Genomic DNA, 15,931 nt, shown 5'->3' with positions numbered 1-15,931 from the left:
TATGAAGGTGGCTGACAGGGGGCCCATCTGGGGCTCTGGTCTGTCAGAGACTCTGCAGTGCTCTGTGGGCAGACCCCGGGGGCCTGATCTCAGCCTTTGGGCTGATTCTCCGTTAGGCCTGAAGACTCTCTGGGGGCTGCCTCTCTGGCCCAATAGAAATACCCACTGAGGTTCCCACACATGTCCACCCAGCTTCTTAGATACCCAAGTTCTTATTCTCTCTCGGGCAGCATCAAGGAGTGGTGCCTTCCTGAGTCCCCACCTGCTCCCATGCTGTCATCCCCCAGCCAAGGGCCATCTCTACAAAAACCAGTTTCCTGTTCCTAAAGAAACCATTGTGTAGGCCCTTTAACCTCGTTGTTAGCCAGGTCAAAGGGAGGCAGGGGCTTCAGTGAACGTTGGAGCTGGAGCTTCTGAGGGAGTTCCTCAGTAGAGTCAGAGTCTGCTGCCACCTTGTGCGTCCCACCACAGTTTCTTTCCTTGTGCTCTCCTCTAGCCGGGGGCTAGAGCCCTGGGCCATGATTCTGCTCTTTTTTTTTTTTTTTTGGTCCTCGGCTTCTTCTCCGAGGCTGCCCTCCCCGTCTCATTCTACACCCAGCTGCTCTCTGTTCCCTCCATACTGTGGGATGGCTTTATTTCGGTTCATACACAAACCAGTCTAGACACTGTGGAGTCATAACAAGAGTGGGATGGACGAGGCTCCAGGGCCCATTACTGGCCAATCAGTTTCTCTGCAGGGAGGCTTGAGAAGGAGGTTAGCGCCATGCCCACGGAACCCGCCACTTCTTCCCACCCACCCCCATCCCCCAGCAATGAGCTAAGAGCCAACCTCAGCAAGAGGAAGGGTCTTTGATCACAGAGAGGGTCAGTCAGTGGCATGTGATTAGTGGGTTTGGGGATGGATTCCCAGGTAAAGCAGAAGGTAAAGGGGAGACTCTGGGGCCTGGCCTCAGGGGGGAGTGGAGTGGAGTTGAGGGTTGGGGACTCAGGGTGGGAGATGGGGAGCCAGGATGAAGGAAACAGAAAGTCTGACTTGACAAGCATCTTGACAGTTCAGCCTGCACGCTGTCACACCAGCTCCCATTCCTGCCTTTGCTCGATCCAGTGGCCAAAGTCAGTCTATCCTCAGCAGCACCTTCTGACACGATCCAGTGGCAACGTCCCTCACCTGTGGCCCTGGGGGAGGCTGTCTACTGGTTTTCACAGACCCAGCCACCCCCGAGCTCTGGCCCCTGGTCCTTCACACATACCCTGTCAGGCTGTAGGAGTTAAACTCACTCTTGCCTTTGGGTGGTTGACCAGGCCTTGGAGAGCTCCTAGTGGCCAGGGGCTGGGCCTGGTAGGCATCGTAGTAGTTGGACCGATTTCCCCGGGGCGAGCAGGAAAAGCAGAGGATGATTCCAGCTACCAGGGAGAACAGGGAGGAAATAATGCCCAAGTAAAGAGCCTCTCCGATCTCAAATTTCATGCTGTCAGGCACCAGTGGGGAGTAGAAGTCCCGCAAGATCCCGTGAAGATTCCAGACAACAGGGATGAAGCCCAGGAGGCCTCCAAGGATGAAGAAGACTCCGCCCACCACCGCCACTCTGTCTTTGGCTCGGGACTCTTGGCAGAAGACTGTGCATCTCATGCCCACCACAGAGACAATGCAGGCCAAGGAGGAGATTGCACTGGACGTCACCATCATGGCCTGGGCAGCCTGGATGTCAGCAGGCAGGCCCAGCATGGTGCTGTAGATGTCACACTGGGTGATGCCTGTGCTGTGCGTGGCACACTCCATCCAGAGGCCCTTGGAGAAGCCGACTGCGGTCACGATGCTGGCGCCGACGTAAGAGCTTGTTCGCCAGCTGGGGAGTAGCATGGCAACCAGGGTTCCCAACAGCCCCAGCAGGCCCAGGATGTAGCCCACAAGTTGGAGGCCAAGAGAGGCCATGGCAGACCTCTCAGTAGATGCGTCTTCAGGGCCTGCTCCCTCGTCTTCTGGCTGTAGCTCTTCCTCCTTAGATCCCGGGCTCTAATCCCTCATTTCAGAGTGTCTGTGCCAGGCCGACTTCTCTCCTCCTTACAAGTGTCTGTGGGTGGCCACGGGCAGGCTCAAGAAGGCATCTAGAAGACCTAAAAAAAATCCATAAACCAGATTAAATATTGACCAGAAGCTTATGAGAAACCAGAAAATGCTGGATGCCTTTTGACCTTTGTTATCTTCTTTAGAAATAACACATGAGAAAGAAAAAAAAAAAAACTTTGAAAGTGGAGCCAAAATGTCATCGGCTCCTGCGTAGGTACATGCTTTAGATTGGCAGCCAGACAAAGCCAGGGGCCAGACAAGTGGCTGCTTTCCGAGAAGGTGGTGATGCCATTGTCGGTTGTGGTGACCGTGTTAACTCCAGGTCAGGCTGTAGGCTGGCTCCGCCTCCAAGGCATGCTGTTTAACGCATTACCTGGCAACAGTGCTACGGGGCCCCTCAATTGCACACCGGTGCCAAACCCCAGGAGACTGGAGGAGGAGAAACAGACCCTAAGGTATAGCCTTGGACTCTAGGTTCTTAGAGGCCTCTTGAATCTCCAGCAGCCTGGAGAGCAATGGTCTAGCCCTGGGTCATCCTGCCCATGGTGAAAGTTGACTCCAGGGCAGGTTGAGGCAGGCAACGAAGCATCTGTCTACACTCTCAGAGTTCAAGTCCTCCCAGCCCTGCCCAAATCCCCCTCCACAGGCTAGCCTGAGGCCTCCCACGTGTATAACACACCCAGACATTTCCTGTCTGCTCTCCTAATAGTTGTGCCACCACCCCTAGGCCTCTCGGGTGATGTGGGAGGATTCAGGATTCAGAAAAGGTTGTTCCAGGGCCCGGAGGGAGCCCTGACATTCCCTAGGCTCTTTGTTAGGGGCACTGAGACAAAGGAAAAGGTAGCTGCTCTAGAATAAGGGGACTTGGTAAGAGGCAGGCATGTGAGTCAATCCTTTAGAATCTCAGAGCCGTTCAGGATTTTGCAGTGTTCAATAAGCGTCCCCCTCTCACCGCCCCCAACACTTATCAAGGTTCAAGACACTAAAGGTCAAGGGCACATCCTTCTCTCCATCCACTACAAGACCCTCCAACCCACTAGTTTTTCAAGCCACCACAAGCTGGCTATTCCATTTTAGCCTTCTTCAAGATTTCTCTTTCTGTAATCATCTCTTAAATGCGAGTATTCCTCAGAAATCCATCTTTTGCTCAATGTACATTCTGTCACTGAGCAAACTATCCACCCCCATGACATAACCTCCTGCCCACCCACTGGCACTCCCAAATCTGCATAGACCTTCCTCCTGAGCTTCGAGACTTCCAGAGCAATCACCTATTTAAAATGGCCACCTGGGGGCTTCCCTGGCAGCGCAGTGGTTGAGAATCCACCTGCCGATGCAAGAGACACGGGTTCGAGCCCTGGTCCGGAGAAGATCCCACATGCCGCGGAGCAACTAAGCCCGTGCGCCACGACTACTAAGCCTGCGCTCTAGAGCCCACGAGCCACAACTACTGAGCCTGCGTGCTGCAACTATTGAAGCCCACACGCCTAGAGCCCGTGCTCCGCAACAAGAGAAGCCACAGCAATGAGAAGCCCGTGCACCACAACGAAGAGTAGCCCCCGCTCGCCACAACTAGAGAAAGTCCACGCACAGCAACAAAGACCCAGCACAGCCAAAAATAAATACATAAATAATAAATAAATAAAATGCATTTAAAAAAATAAAATAAAATGTGCACCTGGAAATTTCACAGGCATCTCAAATTGGACATATTCAAAAGAAGACTCATCACCTCTCCCATTGTACCCCTCCCCAAACAGTTCTTCCGTGGGTTCCCTGTGGTCACTGAGTGATACCTCTATTTATCTCCTTGCACCAGACCCAAATCCTGGAAGTGATTCTTGACACCTCTCTCACACTTACTGCTCACCTTCTACTGTCACAGTCTCACCAATTCTTGAAGATACCTCAAATCGATGGCATCCTTCTCTCCATCCCCACTGCTACCTCCACAGTCCAGGGCTTCATCATCCTCTCTCCTCTGGACTATAGCAACGGTTTCTTAACTGGTCTTATTTCCAGTCTTGCCCCCTCCAATTCGTTCTCCATGCTGTTGTTAAGGTGATCTTTCAGCACTAATCTAATCAAGTCTCTGCTCTACATACAACATTCCAGTTGGCTCCCCATCGGCTAAAGGATAAAGTCCAAAACGTGTCTGGACTCTATGACCTGTCGAACTTCATCTCTTGCCATTGCCCTCCGCATGTTCTATGCTCTTGCTGAACTAAGTTACTTTGAGTTCCTCAATCATGTCCTGTTGCCTTTTGCTTCCAAACCTGACCACAGGTTGTTCCTACTATGCAGAATGCCTGGCATTCTTTTCTCTCTGTTTAGCACCTTCTCACCCTTTAGGACTCAGATGTCTTTTCCTCTAGCCTGGGTCAAGTTCCCATCCTCTGTGTTCTTATGGTATCTTGTCTTTACTTACCTCCATCATAGTAATGCTACTACTACTAATACTACTAATAAAATGGCAACACTAACATAGTGTATCCTATGTGACCATTATAAGCACTTTATACATGTTAGTTCAATCATCACAACAACGTCTTGTGGTAGGTACTAATCCCTATTGTATAAATAAGGAAACTGAGATACAGATAATACTTATTTCACTATGTTGCACTCTCCTCTTTATATCCTTATTCTTCCCCACTAGTCTGTGAGCTGCTTGAGGGCAAGGACTGTATCTTATTCACTTTGTATCTCCAGTGCCTTGCACAGTGCATTACCCACCCATTACACACCCAAAGCCAGTGTTCAAAAATGTCCTCTTAATGAGTAAATAAAAGTGATAAAGAGGTTTCAAGGACTATAAGATATAGACTTTCTAAATGAGTCAATGACACTTCAGTGTAAGAGATCAGGGCTGTGCAATTTTGGGAAAGAAGATTGAGAGAGAGGATCAGAGGAAAAGAAGGGAAATGAAGAGGGAGTGGGGAACACAGGAGAGAAAGAGAGAGAGGGAAAGAGAGAGAGAGAGGGAGAGAGAGAGACAGAGTTCCACCATTTTATAGGTTTGTGCATATGTTGACTATCTTGTCTCTTCAACCAAATTCTAAACAATTTGAGGGAAGCAATCGCATATGAAACCTCTGTTGTGCCTCCATAGCATTGGGCACGTGGTTGACAGTCAACACTACTCATCAGTGATGGACATGACAATGCCAGTGTGGATGCCAAGCAGTGCAAAGCAGGGGCAAGAAAACACTTGACGGGAGGTATGGAGGGAAATCTACTTGAATCTCATCTCTGTCACTCATCAGTGGGGACACTGCAAGTCTTTTCCAGCCATTGGTTTTCTTACTGCTAAAACGGGCACAATTCTACCTGATCATGATTGTGCATCTCTGTGGGGCCTTCAGAGCTGCTTGGAAGTCCTTCTGCTTGTCCCTGGTGAGCATCTGCTGGTGACCACTTCAAATGCCTACCACTCTCTTTGAGCTTCCTACTCTACCTATGCGGCTATCACCCTCTCCTCATCATTCTCTTTGCAGCCAAGGTTCTTAAACAAGCCATTTAATGCCGATGTCTCTACTTCTTCCCCCTCCCACTCACTGCTCAACCCTCTGAAGGCAGGCTGCTGCGGTTAGCCCTCCACTGAAAATGTTCTCACTAAGGTTACCAACAATTTCCTTGCCCCAAATTCAGTGGTCCTATCTCTGTCATCTCACCTTGTCCCTCTCCTTCATAAAACTGTCTTCTCGTTTTCTGTAACATCCCTCCCAGTTTTCCCGGCTCCTCAAAATGATTCCTCCAGGGTCTCCTCTATAACTTCCTACTTTTCTACCCACTCTATAAATCTGACTATTCCCCCACCCCAGGGTTTCAGCTAGAGTTCTCTTCTTATTCTTTACATCTTCCACGGGTGACCTCATCCACTCCATCTCTATGCCAATGACTCCTGAATCTATATAACTGGCACAGATCTCTCTTCTGAACTCAAGATGTGTGTATGCAACTGCCTTTGGAATGAGCCCATCTGAACGGTTTAATGGCACCTCAGACTCAACATTTTGCAAAGTTGAAATCATATTCACTCTTCTCTCTCCACTCCCAAACTATTCCTCACACAGTGTTCCCTATCTCAATGGGACTATCACTCATCCAGCAACCCAAGCCAGTCGTCCTTATTTCCTAACCTCTACTTGACCTATAACCAGTTATGAAGTCCTATCAGATCTACCTTCAAAATACATCTTGAATGCATCCACTTCTTTCCATCTGCACTGCCTAGACTTTGGTTCAAACCCTGTATTATCTCTGTCCAGTTGGAAATCTCATAGGCACCTCAAATTGGTCTCTCTAATTCTACTTCTGCCCCACCCCTGCAATCAATTATCCATCCAGCAAACAAGGATCTTTCTAAAATGGAAATCGAATCATTAGTATCACCCCAGCTCTTTGCCATGCTTAAAAAATTTCAGGACCTCTTCATTGCTTTCATGATGAAGTTCAAACTCTCTAGCTCTGGAAACCAGGAAAGCCCTCCAATGTCTGACTCCTGCTTTTTGTTCCAGGCTCATCTCGCACGAATAACCTCCACCCTCATGTTTTATGCTCCAATGTGCATGCGCGCGCACACACACACACACACACACACACACACACACACACACACAATCTAACCATACCTGAACATGTGTCCTTATCTGAAGTTGCCTTTCTCTGTGTCTCCAAACCCTTAAGCATGCTATTCAACCATCCAACATTTGCGTGGGTAATTGCTAGTCATCCTTCAGGACTCATCCTCTCCTTGAAACCTTCCTTTAACCACTCTTCCCACCCAAGCTGGCTTAAATACTTTCCCTTTGTACTCCCTATCCATATCTGAGCTCACCAATCTGAGGGTTGGTGAGCTGCCCTGAGGACTTGGGATGGTGACATAAGAGCCCAGCTTAGGTTTCCCATGGGAGTCGACAGTGACCCCAAGAGGAGAGCCTCTCCCCAGAGCCAATCCTGACTCGATAGGAGGAAATAGGAAAGTGGTTTGGGGCAGGGGGAAGGCAGAATTTTAAAAATGCTATTACTGAGGCTTAGAATCTCTAAAGAGTCTGACGTAGCAGAGCTGAGCAGGAGGAAGAACAAGTCTTTGGAGCTTATTCAACTGGGAGAAATGGCCCAATGGGGTCAGCTTTCAGCCAGGGTCAGGAAGGCAGGGGTGGACAAAATAGGTAGTGGTTGAGTGATGAGCCAGTCTAGATTCTGCTTTGATTTGTGTGATGAGCAGTAGAGGGTTTAGAGAACCAGTCCTGGCCTGAGAACCAAGACTAACTTCTCATCTCGGTTCTGCTGGGAACCTGTTGCGGAAGTCCCCTCACTTCTCCAGGCCCTAGTTTTGATGAGGAAAATGTCTCCCAAGTTTTGAGTCTCAACTAAGGTAATGGGGACAAGAAGCCACTTTGATAAATATGGAAGACTGAACAGTTGTTATTAGAAGCAGGCAGCTTTGAAAGAAACTCCTCTCTCTGAGGGGTCCTCCTAGAAGTCAAGCCCTGGTGTCTCTGGAGGGAGAGACAGAGAACTCTAGGCCTGGCCAGCTGAACTTGTCTTCTGGGCATGAAGCCAACACACTCCATGGCCCAGGGGTTGGGCAAGAAGGCTTCATTTAGGATTCTTACTTAATCTTCCTTAGGGGAGGGATTGGAACTGCAGGAGAGGATTAGGAGGGTCAAGACTGACAGCAGCTCCTGAATTAACCCCTCCTTGCCCTGCTCTTCCCCACTTTTTGCTCCAAGAGTCTTGTGCATGGTACAGTTTCTTTGAGGGTACTTTTCATATGACTCTGTGGGATCAGATAGGTGGGGTTCTCAGGCGCAAGGAAGGATCTGATGTGCTGCTCTGGGGGTGACGGAGGCCACCACAGCCCTCTTCTGTCAGCCAGTCTCATTGCTCCATCCCTTGGTCTCACAGACATCTGAGATACTTGCTTTCCTCTCCACACCTCACCCCCAGCTCCCAAGGGCTCTAGTAGGTGGCAAAGCCATTCCTTTGAAGCCCTATTTTCTGGAAAGCTTGTCCTTGGAGCAGTTCACCTCTCCTTCTGCATCAGTTGGTTGATGACAGCTCAGGGAACTACAACTGGATTGAGAGATATTCTAATTGCTTTAAAAAGAAGTTTCTTTTTGTCCTGATCATCAAAGTAAAGCACTCTCACGTTAGAATGCTGGAAAACACAGAAAGGCAGAACTTAGAAAACAGACATCACCTACAACCTCTCCAGCTATAAGTGCTGGTAATGTTTATGGTTCCAACTCCATTTTCAAAGAGGCCACTTGAAGAGAATAATGTCTCAGTCCAAAAAAAGGAATTTCTTTTTTCTTTATTGAGATGTAATGGACATATAAAATTGTATTCATTTTAGGTGTACAACATAATGATTTGATATATGTATATACTGCAAACTGATCACCACAATAAGTTTGGTTAGCATCCATCCACACAGAGCTACACATTTTTTTTCTTTTTTCTTCTGATGAGAACTCCCATCATCTACTCTCTTAGCAACTTTCAAATATACAGTACGGCATTGTTAACTATAGTCACCATGCTGGACCTTATATCCCCGAGATTTATTTATCTTATAACTGCAAGTTTGCACCTTTTGACCCCCTTCACCCATCTTACCCACCAATCCCCATCCCCATTTCTGATAACCATCTGTTCTCTGTATATATGAGCTCTTTTTTTTTTTTTTTAGATTCCACATATAAGTGAGATCCTACAGTATTTGTCTTTCTCTGTCAGACTTATTTCACTGAGCATAATGCCCTCCAGGTCCATCCACGTTGTCACAAATAGCAGGATTTTCTTCAAAGAAGGAATTTCTACTGACAGACTTGGAGACCAGTGGGAGAGAGTTACTTAAGGGCTTAAGGGGGAGACTTTATGACTTCACTCAGAAATCCATCTTCCGTCCTCCTCAGCTCTCCCACCACCACAGTTAAGCAGAGGGGTAAACTGTAGCTCCTTTCCTCCCATCCCTTTGTCTCAGTCCTTTTGCTCTCAAAAGCTCCATCCAGAAATTATCATCTGACTTGGAGAGTGCTTCCTCTGGCCCTGCAGTTTCAAAGACTGGAAACTTCGTGGTAGCCTTGAGGAAACAAATACTACCAACCCAAGTGCCTCCAGAATTTTCCCTCCGGTACCCTCCCCTCAGAAACCCAAGGTGGCCCAGCCTGGCTTCACCATGGGCCAAAGCGATAACAACTAGGAAGCAAGAGCCCACCTAGGTGAATTTAAAAACAAATCAGAATTGAGACACTTACGAAGCAGTTCTTTTGTAGAGCCTTGGAAGAGATGTATGGCCCTGGAGAGGAAGGAAGGGATCCTGAGGGAGGGAAGTAAGGTGCAAGGGGCCCCAGGCTGAGGTGATAAAGGATTTCTAATTGTTAGCTGCAGCTTTGCAAAATCCATGTGCAAATCTCAGCCTTGGGTCAGAGACTTATTACAGATCAGAATTAAACCCCTGGAGGCTGTGGAAGATTGAGGTACTTTAAAAAAAAAAACTTTGGTGAGTTTTGTGTTTTTCCTGTCAAAAACTCCAGCTGAGCTTTTGTGAAGTGACCTCTGTGAGCCCAGGAGAGATCTTGGGGGGAGAGGGGTTTGGCCCAAGGAGGAATTCGGAACATTCCAGCTTTGGGGTGGGGAGAGGAGGGGGCTCTGTTAACCCCCATTAAGTGTTCCTGGCTAGCGGCCCTGAGGCCCAGCAGGAAGTAAGCCTCACAAACACGGCCCTGGTGAGCTAGTACCTCAGCAGCCCTGCACTGCCTACAGCCCTGCAGACTCGTCCACCCAGCTTCTTCTCCAGCGAACCCCCAGCCCTACCCCACCCCTAAGATTGAGTCCAAGGGCAGACATGTGTACTGTAGGGTCAGACTCTGGTGGCTTCAAAGCGCAGGACCTGGTCCCTACAAGGTGAGACTGAGGCAGCCATGATAATGGTGGGCCTCCCCTTTGTACCACACACAGCAGTACCACATAGACCACAGTCTATGTCACTTGAGTCTCTCCAAAGTTCTGTGGAGTGGATTGCGGCAACTGGGTTTCCTCTCCAAATGGAAAAAAAAAAAAAGCTTTCCTGTTGTTTTTTTTTTGTGTGATTAGAAACATACTAGATGCGATTGCAAAGAATTCAGAAAATTATAAAGTATAAAGAGGAAAATGGAGGTCCCCGTAATACCACAAGCAAGAGGTATAGTTTTAATCACTGTTAACATTTTGATGTACTGTAGAAGACATGACTAGAACTTTTTTTTTATAAAATGGAATCACATTATTCCCTACCATTCTATAACCTTCTATCATTTCTAAATAATATAATGATAAGACATTGACAGGGTCCATTGACATGGCCCTGTTTTCATGTCAATTAAAAAAACGGATCTGCATCGTTCTCTTACGGATGTGCTGCATTCTATCATAAGGAAATATAATTTAACCATTAACTATTAGACATTTTTGTGATTTCCATTGTTTTCACTATTATAACCTAGCATCTTTGCACATAACACTGACAAATTCCTAGGATTAGAACTGCTACGTCAAAGATTGTGAATGCTTTAAAGGCTAATACGACATATTACAGAAGTAGGGCAGCTATTACTATTTCCAGATGAGAAAGCCTGGGCCCACTGAGATGAAATGAATGACTCACCCAGCGTTTCACGTTGAGCAGGAATAGTTAGACCTGGAATCTAGGCCTCTAGATGTCTGGTTCAGTAAGCTTGCCAGTGTACCACACCGACTCCCTCCCAAGAATTCCTCATTACAAATGGTAAGGCCAGTGGCCGCTATTCACTGAACACTTTCTAGGTGTCAGGCACTGTGCTTGAGTGTTTCATGTACATCGTGTGACTGAGCTACTGCAGAGCAGAATCACGCTCTACTCCATTTTGGAAGCAATATCAAAGCAAACAGTCCGATTTGTTGCCTAGTGTGAATTCAATGAAGCAAATCAGAAATCATCCTCCTTCCCAAGGCGGCCTATAACTGTCTTGCAGGTGTGAGTGGGGTACTGATCCCCGGGCAGTGCTCCTGAGCCAGGGTCTCTCCAGGGGGCTACCCCGTGGCTGGCTGGGACAAGCTAAAAGGGCAGCCGTGCCTGAGCTCACGCCCGGGGAGTCTTTGGGCATGAAAGCAAGAAACACCGATGGCGTGGAAGGAAGAGCGGGCTAATCCTCTACCCTGCTGTGTGACCTGGGGCAAGTCTTCCTACCTTCTTTCTCCAGGCTTCACCCAGCTGACTTCCCAAGCCTGGGCTAACGTAGAGGAACACATTTTGATAAGTAGAAAATGCTGGTTGAAGCGAGGTAGAATTTGTAGTAGAGGGGGCGCCTTATCAACTCACATTGATTCTGTGTAATTGAGAGGAAAAGGCAGACTCTTAGGGGAAGGTGCCAGGGCGGATGAGGGCAGGATGTGGTTACCAGATTGGCAATCACTGAAGGACTAGGTTCTGACGCTGCGTTGCCCCAGGTCGGCACTGTCCGTTCCTGGTGGAATCATGCCAAAGACTATGACTCCTCAGCGTTAAGCCTAGGAGACTATTTAGTAATCTGCTAGGACTCCTGCTGAGGTCCAGAGAGCCTAGATAGGTGGGGGAATGGAGAAGAGTGTGAAAGAAGATAAGAAAGAAGAGAGTCTGAGAAAAGCAGTATGTGGTGAAGGAGAAGAGTCAGTGGTGAGAGAATGAAAGGAGGAAAATGAGATCTGGGAAGAGATGGCTTAGGGAAGATAGCAGAAGAGGTAGGAGCAGGGTCTTCGAGGAGGAAAGTCTAAGAGAGATCTGTATAAAGCGAGATCTTGAGGGAGAGGGAGACGATGGTGCTATGAAAAGAGGAGTCTAGAAGGAGGAATAAGAAAGATTCTAGGGGCAAAGGGGCAGCGATGAGAGGAGTGTGGGAGGAGTCAGGGGCTCAGGGCAGAGAGGATTAGAGCCAGTCCAACCCCACTATTCCACCAAACCAAGAAGTTCTCATCAAGGTCACGAATGACCCCTAACTCATCAGATCCAATGGCCACATCTCGGTCCTTAACTTCCTCGACTTCTATGCAGAATTCAACAACCGCAGTGACTTTGCCCTTCTTGAAATGTTTTCTTATCTTGGCCTCTGTGATACAACTCTCCCCTGATATTCCTCGTATCTCTCTGGCTACTACTTCATTGACTTCTCCTCCTCTGCTAGATCTTTAAATATGAGTGTTTCTCAGGAGCCTGACCTAGGACTCCTTCCCTATGCAGGACTCACTCTGCATTTCCATTCTTGGAAGTCTCATTTATCTCTTATGGTTGCAATTACCCTCTATAGTCTGATGAGTTCCAAATCATCACTTTCAGCCCAGACTTCTCTGAAATCCAGACCCCTACAAACTGAAACCTCCATTTGAATATCTCAAAAGCACCTCAAACTCAACATGTCCAAAATTGTATCCTTGATTCCCTTTGAACTAAAACCAATCCTCTAACCAACAAGGACCTACTGTATAGCACAGGGAACTCTGCTCAATGTTATGTGGCAGCCTGGCTGGGAGGGGAGTCTGGGGCAGAATGGATACATATATATGTATGACTGAGTCGCTTTGCTGTGCACCTGAAACTATCACAACATTGTTAATCAGCTACACTCCAATATAAAATTAAAAGTTTAAAAAAAGACAAAAAAGAAAACCAATCCTCCCTCCGTCTTCTCCATTTGAGAAAGCCAGCTGTTTAAGCCAGAAACCCCAGAGTTAGACTTAATTTCACTCTTTGCTCTTTCTCTGACCCTCTACAGCCCATCACATCTGATCTGTAAATCCTTCCAATCCTACCTCCAATGTATGGCTCTTTCATCCGTCTACTGGTTTCCCATATAAAAATGATATGTCCATTACCATCCATTACCATCACCTCTCTCTCAAAATTTGTGGTCTCAGGACCACTTTATACTTTTAAGAACTATTTAGGAAAAAACCCAATGTCCTTCAGCTACTGAATGGATAAATAAACTATGGCACATCTGTACAATGGAATACTACTCAGCAATGAAAAAGGAATGTACTATTGATACAAGCAACCACATGGATCAGGCTCAAATGTATTATGCTGAGTGAAAGAAGACAGAGTCAAAAGACTTCTTACTGTGTGATTCCACTTATATGACATTCTTGAAATCACAAAGCTATAGGGATGGAGAACAGATTAGAGGTTGCCTGGGATTGGGGATGGGGGAAGGGGTTGACTAAAACGATGTGGCATAGGGAAGTAGTTTGGGTGTTGGAACTGTAAACGTTGTTGTATAACTCTGCACTCATGGAACTATACACCCAAAAGAGTGAATTTTATGTATCTTTTCACATTTTGTCACACAGAATATAAAACAACATGTATGTCAATTTAAAAATAAAGAAATAGGGCTTCCCTGGTGGTGCAGTGGTTGAGAGTGCGCCTGCCGATGCAGGGGACACGGGTTCATGCCCCGATCCGGGAAGATCCCACATGCCGCGGAGCGGCTGGGCCTGTGAGCCATGGCCGCTGAGCCTGCGCGTCCGGAGCCTGTGCTCCGCACGGGAGAGGCCACAACAGTGAGAGGCCCGCGTACCGCAAAAATAAAGAAATAAAAAGTACTAGTTAAAAAAATATTAAAGACTCCAAAACGGCTCCTTTTTATGGATTCTCTCTATTGTTATTTAACATATTAGAAATTAAAATGGATAAAGTTTTTAAACTATTTTTTAATTTAAAATCACAATGATAAACCCACTGCATGTTAAAATAACATATAGGGGCATCCCTGGTGGCTCAGCGGTTAAGAATTCGCCTGCCAATGCAGGGGACACGGGTTCGACCCCTGGTCCAGGAAGATCCCACATGCCACGGAGCAGCTAAGCACAACTACTGAGCCCACGTACCACAACTACTGAAGCCCACGTGCCTAGAGCCTGTGCTCTGCAACAAAAGCCACCGCAATGAGCAGGCTGCGCACTGCAACGAAGAGTAGCCGCCACTGACCGCAACTAGAGAAAGCCCGCGCGCAGCAATGAAGGCCCAACGCAGCCAAAAATAAATGAATAAACTTTTTTTAAAAATAACATATATTTATGAAAAATTACTATTTTCCAGAACAAAAAAGTTAGCAAGAAAACCGGCATTGTATTACATTTTTGCAAATCTCTTTACTATCTGGCGGAATAAAAAGCAACTGGATTCTCATACCTACTCTTGCATTCAATCTGCTGCAATACGTTGTTTTGGTTAAAAACATTGATATATGAAGAAAATCTAGCTTAACAAAGATATGTAGTTAGAAAAGGGGGTTATTTAATAGCTTTTTAGGCAGAATTCTAAGAATGATCTCCCAAATGACCCTCACCTGTGTATAAATTTCCTCTCCTTTGAGAGTGGGTGTTTACGATGTTTATCATTCCCATGATTATGTTAGTTATTTGGCAAGGAGAGATTCTCCAGGTGGGCTAATCTAATCATATGAGTCCTTTCAAAGCAGATTGCTTTCTCTGGCTAGTGACAGAAAAGGAAGTCAGAGAGACTGGATGCATGAGAAGTACTTGACATGCCATTGATGGTTTGAACATGGAAGGGACCACATGAGAAAAAAGATGGGCAGCCTCTAGGAGCAGAGACTGGCCTTTGGATGACAGCCAGCAAGGCAACAGGGACCTCAGACCTACAACCTGAAGGAACTAAATTTTTCTAACATTCTGAATGTGCTTGGAAGCACACCTTTTCCCCCCAGGGCCTCCAGATAACAGCCCAGCCCAGCCAACAACTCGACTAAGCAGAGAACTCAGGTGAAACACCCTGGACTGTGAAATAATAAATAGGTGTCATATTAAGTTGTTAAGTTTGTGGTAACTTGTTATGGCAGCAATAGAAAACGAATACACTGTGGATATTCTTCTTTGATACTACACCTAAACTTCACAAGTGGTCATTTCTTAATGTTTATTGGCGATGTTGAATCTAAAACCACATCAGTGAACCTTTTGTACTCAGTTACATTAAAATCCATTGGCTTAACTTGCACTTTGAATGGATCTATTATCCATGATTTTGTAACATCATGCGTTAGTCATTTGGAAAATATTGGTCCACCCAGTTATGTATGCAGATTTTCCAATTGTTGACTCATTTCATGATTATACAATATAAAAACCCATATTCATTAATATCACTACTAATCTTATCAGAAATTTCCTTAGGGTATTGAGAAATTCTCAAGCTTACAGTAATAGATACAGGTTTTCCAAAATTCTACTTCTTACTTGAAAGCTTAGAGTTTATCATTGACAACAGATACTATCAATTGTTTGCCTTGCGATGACAGGCTCACTTTGATTCATTTTCAACAAAATGCTGGCCAATATCCAAGTCTGAATAACCATAGTTTTTCTGTCAGTTGTTCTTTCAAGTTAAAAAAAGAAAAAAGTTCCATGAAAAACTGGCTAGTTTAGCTTGCAATTCAATCAAACAAGTGCTTTTCCTCATGCCAACATCATACTTCAGTATGCAGTAGAAGTGCTTTATATATCCTTCCTATTTGTCACACAGACCATTAAAAACAACATGTACTCAAAGGGTTGAGATTTATTAAAAATGAATCATCTTTACTGTTCAATCAAGACATTCTTAAGTGAAACTGATATTTCTTCTACCAGGAATACATTGATGATGAAGAATAACGTGAATATAGTTTGGTGCCACCACTTTGATCCATGCTTAGGTGCTTTGACCCACTGTTGCTTTTGCTCCATCAGTGCAAATGCCAACACAGTGAAAACTGCAAATAATGTCTCAGTATTATCAAGTAGCTTTGACTGAACCCCCTGATGGAATCTGAGGGACCCCGATGGGTCTTTGGATCA

At 46.2% G+C, this 15,931-nt stretch overlaps 1 protein-coding gene across 1 annotated transcript; it reads right to left on the bottom strand.

The window, feature by feature from the left end:
- Window positions 1-1,240: 1,240 nt before the first annotated feature.
- On the bottom strand, window positions 1,241-1,933 carry CLDN2 (claudin 2; the record flags this gene model as incomplete). Its single annotated transcript, XM_079910554.1, has 1 exon — window positions 1,241-1,933. The coding sequence occupies one exon, from the start codon at window positions 1,931-1,933 to the stop codon at window positions 1,241-1,243; it is 693 nt and encodes a 230-aa protein (XP_079766680.1).
- Window positions 1,934-15,931: the final 13,998 nt, after the last annotated feature.

The sequence above is a fragment of the Stenella coeruleoalba genome (assembly GCF_951394435.1).
Source record: "Stenella coeruleoalba genome assembly, chromosome: X".
Taxonomy (NCBI): Eukaryota; Metazoa; Chordata; class Mammalia; order Artiodactyla; family Delphinidae; genus Stenella; species Stenella coeruleoalba.
This window is presented reverse-complemented; position numbering and strand designations above follow the sequence as displayed.